Source organism: Schistocerca gregaria, chromosome 4 (assembly GCF_023897955.1).
Source record: "Schistocerca gregaria isolate iqSchGreg1 chromosome 4, iqSchGreg1.2, whole genome shotgun sequence".
NCBI lineage: Eukaryota > Metazoa > Arthropoda > Insecta > Orthoptera > Acrididae > Schistocerca > Schistocerca gregaria.
In genome coordinates this window covers 498042586-498049871 of record NC_064923.1, presented here as the reverse complement: position 1 = coordinate 498049871, position 7286 = coordinate 498042586, and the positions used below count along the sequence as shown (strand labels likewise).

Here is a 7286-nt window from a genome sequence, read left to right as displayed (position 1 = left end):
ACGCAACGATCTGTGTGCGCAGATGTGATGTGTGGCGACATTTGCGCAGACAGCGACATTTGCGCAGACAGATCGTTGCGCGTGGATGGGCCTTAAGAAATATCACTAGCCTTTCTTCGGAGTTTGTATATATCGTCTATATCGATACTGTTTCATCGTTCAGTCGCGTCACACTAGAGTGAAGTACCCACACACATACGTAAAATAGCATACATATTTGACTTCTTTTCATACCATAGAAGTCCCAGTCCCTCAAATTGGTAGAATATGATTTATGTAATCCAGTGCACGAATGAAAGAAGTTGTTGAATTTTTTTTCATACTGCACCACTGTACGCAATAATTGTTGAAGTCCTAATTTAGAAGAAAAAAGACCTTACTCCAAAATAGAAAGACTGAAATAAATTGCATTTTCCATGCGCCACATTGCAATTAAGTCTTTTAATCCTCCCTAACAAACAACATTTACAACAATTTTTTACGTTCCAGAGGATCCGTATATAGATGTATATTTGGTATCCTTTCTACAAAATAACGACCCTGCTGATAATATGAAGCGAAATTTTTACACTGTAAACAAAATATCTTAACTGAAGACAACAGACAATAGTACATGCATTTATGTTGTAGCCCTATAATCATACTATCGCTTCTATTGTTAAGTTATTCCAGTTGCGTAGCTGTATAGATTGAATTTAGTTACCTAAGAGAAAAAAATGCTTATATTCTCTAAAGATTTAGAGGCACATGTATACGTTTACTTGTGATTACATTTCGCTTTAATTTGTGACAAGGGATTGCACTGCATACATGTGTAATCCGTGGGAGAGCGAAACGCTGACCTACATAAACGATCCGCAGAAGTCGCTTGTCAAAGGTCTGACGTCGGCATGTCGTTATCTTAGGCTTCGCAGACGCATTGCAGAGACTAGGGAGCGATGTTTTGAATGTATGTCGAGTGTAGCAGTTCGTCTCGTTAAAACTGACTGGAGACGTGAAATATGGTGAATCATTCAATTGCGGATAACCCTATTATGGGTCATCCGCCTCATTATCTACACGAATTACCTGTAGAAGATGAGGAGAGGTTGGAGAACTTATTTAAAACGTTGGACACTGACGGAAATGGAAAAATTGACATTCACGATCTCTCAGCAGCTCTGAAGGAATTCGGTGTCCACCAGAAATATGCCCAGGTACGGAATCAAGTTACTACAGACTACTTGTCTACATGACAAGTGCTTTAACGCCGCTGTTAATCGTTCATTTCTTCACCATTTTCTTCTTATATCTCAGAAGAACAGGGATGTTGGAACTAATAATTATTGATTTAGGACAGAGAAAACCATGCCATTAGAAGCTACCACCGAAATAATTTGCAAGATTTTATATACAGCGCAAACTATGTACGTGCATCGTGAACTTGAAGATTGTTTTGTAACTGCTGTCAGTGAATTTCTATTTCCCAGTCGTTGCTGTGAAGGAATTATGTTTGGTAAGCGAAAAGCACAGAGCCTATTTCTTGTATGTATGTACCTAGTCGTAAGTGTCTGTGCTGGGTTCTGAGGTAAAGTTCGGGCAAATTTATGAGAGAAGCGCCACTAGTTAGACAACGGCATAAGAGATTAAATCGAGTCTGTCATGAACTACATCTAAAAGTTCATGGCAGCAGTCATGATGCGGTAACATCAATTGAAAATTAGCAATGATCATAGACAAGCAATTTTTATCGCCCAATAAACTATAAATATCAGAATAAGACAAATGAAACGATATTCTACATTACCCACACGTGGCGAGGTAACTTGAAGCCTGTGTAATAATAATAATAATAAAATTTAATTGTCATTCAGCTCGTTACAGCAATAGAGACAAGAGCATACATTTCATTGTAATTTAGTTTACATAAAATGGGTTAAAGTAGAAACCACATGTTACAAAGCAGTACTTACGTATTCAAAAAAATTATCAATGGTGTAAAAAGGGTTGTTTACCAGTAGCTTAAACAATTTGGCTTTAAAAATATTTACAGGTAGTTCTTTAAAATCTTTGTATAGTCTGTTAAACATCCTTAGCCCAAGGACTAGGGAGGAGTTCTGTGATTTACATTGTCTATGATGTGGCATGAACACACATTCTGTTTCTAGTATTACAGCTGTGAATATCACTTCTCACTACAAACTTTGAAACATTTTCTATTTTACAACAGAACCTTGTAATGAATAGGTTTACTACTGTCAGACATTGCAATTTAACGAATCAAGGTTTACAGTGTTATGATTTACTGGAATCAGTAATTATTCTTAATACTGTCTTCCAAAAAAGTAAAATGTCATTTATGTGACCGCTACTACCCCACAATAAAATTCCATATGATATAATGCTTTGGAAGAAAGCAAAATATGCTGATCTTACATAGTTCTCTGGTACATGCCTTCTTAAATTTCTAATTAAATAAATAACTCTTGAAAGTCTGTACCCAATATATTTTGATGTGTGGCTCCCAGGACAATTTGTTGTCAGTAGTAACACCTGAAAATTTAATGGTTCCTAATTTATGGTGGTTAGGGATCTCCTTCAAGCTAAAGTAAAGGTCCTTGGTCTTACTCCAATTTATCAAGAAAACATTCACTCTCACTGGTAGGTTGAAACTGTGTGCCGGACCGAGACTCAATCTCGGGACCTTTGCCTTTTGTGCTCTACCCAAGCAGGACTCGCGCCCCATGAAAGGCAAAGGTCTCTAGTTCAAGGCTCGGTCTGTCACACAGTTTTAATCTGCCAGGAAGTTTCATATCAGCACACACTCTGGTGCAGAGTGAAAATTTCATTCTGGAAACATTTACTCTGAACCACTGCGAAGTTTGAGCAAGGATATTTTCGGTCAGTGTTTACAGTGTGGCTATATCTGAGCTTTTATTTACAGAAGTTGTCATTGACGTACAATATTGTGAGAATTTATGAATAAAAGCAGATCAGGTCCAAGCACCGACACTTGGGGCACTTCAGTCCTAACATAAACCAAATTTGACTTCTCTCTACCAATGCACACAACTTGTTGGCAGTTATCTAGGAAAGATTTAAACATATTTATACTGTTGGTGTCAAAACTAACAGAGTAGCTTAGTCAACAAAGGGTTATTCTCTACACAATCAACAGCTCTGCTCAGGTCACAAAACGTAGCCTGGGCGTAGGTCCTAGTCTCGAATACATCTAGGACGAATCTTACAAGGGAATCCATTGCATCACTTATGGATTTAACTGTCCTAAAACAAAATTGTTTATCAATGATTATATTTGATTTGCCCAAGACAACACCAACTCGTTTATTCATTATTAAATTTTTAGTTTATCAGGGAACTTACTTTCAACTAGACATTTATTTACACGGTAAGTCAGTAGCATCTTTCAACAAAGTACATGACAAATCGTAGTAATCGACACTTGTTCCAGGTTTGAAATTTTTCACTGTTTTCAGGATAATGTTGGGACACTTCTGTGAAAATTCTCGGGAAAGGCTTTTCAAAGCAGTTGATGAATCTCTAAATTATAACTGGATACATGCTTCGCAGCACCTGGTTGCATCCATATGCAAATCATTGGTTTGACTGCTTCCAAATTTTGACCATTGTCAGTTTTGTCTTTTTTTTTCTGTGTTTGTTTCATATTTAGAACTTCTCCCATGCTTCAGTTTTGAGACACAGTTTATGTGACATGTTAATGTGTGCTGCTGCGTACAGTTATAGTACTGCTGCTTACTGAAAGAATGACTTTTTTTAGGACATCATCTAGAACCTTTCTTAGAATTTAGACTGGCTACAGCAAGAAAGCTTTACTGAATAAGAGGAATGTAACATCTAATATAAATGTGTTAGGAAGTGTTTTTATAAGTTTTGGCGTGTAGCCATGTAGGGGAGTGAAATGTGGAAGATAAATAGTTCAGAGAAAAAGAGAATAGAACTTATGAAATGCGATGTTTTAGACGAATGATGAAGATTAGATGGGTAGGTCATATAACAAACAGTGAGGTACTGAACTGAATTGGGGGAAGAAAATTTAAGGTGCAACTTGACTAAAAGAAGGGATCGGTTGATAGGACACATTCTGAGACATCAAGGATTTGCCAGTTTGTAATGGAAGTAAGTGTAAGAGATTCAGATAGGTAGGAGTTGTGGTAGTTATGCAGAGATGAAGGGGCTTGCATAGGACAGAGATGCATGGAGAGCTGTGTCAAATCAGTCTTCGGACTGAAGACAACAGCAGAAGTTCATATTTCCTATTTTAAGAGCGCACTCTTAACAATGGCGAAGGTAGCCTCGGCCTATAAGGATGGTTTTGTATCTTTTATTCAAAGGGCTGCATTCCACCAATGTACTACACAGACTATTTTAGTGAACATATTGAAATATGTATACATTTACATATAAGTAAGTTTAACAACCAATCACTACTTTTGTTTATTTAATCTCTATTGTGCTGCATCTGTTTTTATTCAACTACTTTGGACTCCCTGTTTTTTCTTCCCCATAGCTTATTTTACTTAAACAATATAGAAGATGGACTTGGGTTGAAGTGTCACCTTTTCCAGTAGCCTAAAGTAATAGCCTGGTCCCACAGCATTCCACTATGTCTTCTGTATTGACAACAATATTGCACGTCTATTCTTGTGATTAGTAACTTGACCGTGATCAGTTCATTTATCTCTCATTGAATCATTTTGTTCTTGGCCTAATGGCTTGAGCATTACAGAAGCAGTGTCTGTGCTCTGGTTTGTTGCACCATACACCCTTGCATCCTACTGCCTTATTCTTCAGTGCTGTCAGTCAGTTTCTTCAGCTTAAAAAAAGTAGTTGCTTACCAAATAGCAGTCATGTGGCTTGGATAAAATATCTAGTGTGGATGAGATATCTAAACAAATTTCTAAATCTCCCATGTGATTAAGTATGTAACTGGACTGGGCAAACAACTGTATTAAAAGTGAGAGGGGACAGAAGTTTCAAATTATGGTATAAACCAATATAATGAATCATCATTTTTATTTAGGTGCTTGACACAACCATCCAGTCTCTGTTCAGAGACATAGTGGTAAAATATGAGCTGCTTTAAAAAATACATCATGGGTCATTTATGGATTATGCAACATTGTAAGAATTGTATGTTAGTCTGGCTTATTCTTAATAAGGGAACTTTCTTGTTGGAGGTGAGCAGAGAAATGACCTAGTTTAAAGTTTGATAACCATTTGCATTCCACTATAATATTTTAACGATTGATCAAAATTAATTCTTCTATCCGCTGACGCTCTTTTTTTGGAAATAGAGTTCGGTGATATGGCAGTGATGTGGAGGAATCTAAGAGTTCATTCACTTGTATGTTACCATCTATGACTGAGTCATCCGAACTGGCTGTAACTTGTAATCAAGGGAATAATGGTCTTTTTATTTCTCAGATTAAGTTTTTGGGGCTACTTAAAGTAAATCGTTAAACTCTTCTTATCCTGTTTTGGAAGTATTATACCTTAATAGCTTCGTGATTGACGCCTGTGGTGGAGGGCCGAGTTGCCAGCTTGTCATAACATGCCACCTGTTCATGCAGTTGATAGTTGCATGTGCACAACAATATCTTATTCACAGTTGGGGCCGGTAGTGGTGGAGGCCACAGCTGCTGCCTGTTTTTTCCACCTCCCCACCCTGAGGATGATGGTTCAAACCTGCGTCCAGCCATCCTGATTTAGGTTTCCGGTGATTCCACTAAATGGCTTCAGGTTCCTTTGAAAGGGCATGGCCAATTTTTTCCTCCACCCATCCCTAATCTGATGGGACCAATGTCCTCACTATTTGGTCACCTCCCCCAAATCAACCAACCAACCCTCCCTGCTCCCTTTCACCATGTTGTGGAGGACCCCACATGGCCCCCTCCCATCTGAGCAGCCTGTGTCACCTGGCAAGCTGTGCTTTTACTTGCTGTGCAAGCATTGCAGCTAGCACATGGAAACTAAGAAACAGGTGTGATTGGTTGACAACTGTCTCCTACCACTACACTCACTGAAATATCAATCACAAAGCTATTTTAAGCTAAGTATAATGTTCTTATTTTTGTGCCTAGTATTGCTCACGAATGTAGAGATACAGGTGTTTTTGGAGTCTTCTATTTCTTCACTTTGTGTAGAGTCATGGACTTTAGTTGCCACCTTCCTTTAGGATAATGCAGTAGATCTCACAAAAGCCGGAGGTTGCAAAGCCTCAATTTCCTCTTTAGTTGGAGCCTATAGAATTCAGTTCTTTACTTTTATCTTTTGTTATTCTCTTCCATGCAACTGTGTGTGTGCACTTGAGCAGTTTCATCATTTTCAGATGAATGAAATATTCTGGCTCATGGACATCTTTTCCACATCTTCCATTGAGTTCCTTTTCTTGGCATGCTAGTGTGGTGTGGCCAGAGCTCTCGTGTAGAGTTGTTTCCTAGGGCATCCCTTTTGAAAGGGCTAATGTAGCTCTACCGTTTCTAGAAATAGTGGTGAATCTTAAAATAAAAGCAGTAGTTCTTTGTAGTTTCATATAATTTTTTAATGGTGTTCCGTATCCCTGAGTCCTTCCACTTCACGTTCCTTTTATTAGTCTTCTGTATCAATCTCCATGACGTCTTTACAGCTAACAGCAGCTGCACTGAAGATAAGAATGTCAGGCTTTTCCACTAGTATGTGATATTAACCTGAATTCTGGCAGAGGTTTCTACCCTAGAGGACACTGCTGCGAAATCACAAAACTCCCTACAACATTTTATAAAACTTAAGATACAAAGAATTGACATCTTTCCAAATGACCCCTCTTCTTTGTGTAACTAAATAACTTTTCTAGTATTTGTATGCTATGTTATTCATTTAACTTTGTCTTGCCCACACAAGTCTTCGGAAGTTTAGCTCATCATCGTCTTTTTGTTACTTGTGTTTGCAGACAACCCTCCCAAGCTTTTGTTTCGTTTTGTGTGTTCATGGTCCCACAAGACAGTAAGGAAGTTAATATCCTCAGAGATAGAACAGTGCTTGCTTAGGTGTCATAAAAAAATAGTATCATAAGATCCCCAGTCTCCAAGACACGCCACATACTACAGTCACACCTCACAATTGGTGCTGAAATATGCCCAGAACTTACAGTACTAAAGGATTTTCAGCATTTAACAATCCACAGCTCGGGAATTCCAGATTTGCCAAACCTACATGCACGCAGCAAGGCTGGTGGAGATTTTGAGGCAAAGACAGGAAGATTTAGACTTCCAGTTCAGAGGGGGGCC

At 38.3% G+C, this 7286-nt stretch overlaps 1 protein-coding gene across 1 annotated transcript in view; it reads left to right on the top strand.

The window, feature by feature from the left end:
• The first annotated feature begins 656 nt into the window (after positions 1-656).
• LOC126267409 (calcium-binding mitochondrial carrier protein SCaMC-2) overlaps positions 657-7286 on the top strand; it is a 211145-nt gene continuing 204515 nt past the window's right edge. The window contains exon 1 of the mRNA XM_049972638.1: positions 657-1196. Within this exon, the coding sequence (XP_049828595.1) occupies positions 1002-1196 (195 nt within the window). The 5' untranslated portion in view covers positions 657-1001. The remainder of the gene's footprint in view (positions 1197-7286) is intronic.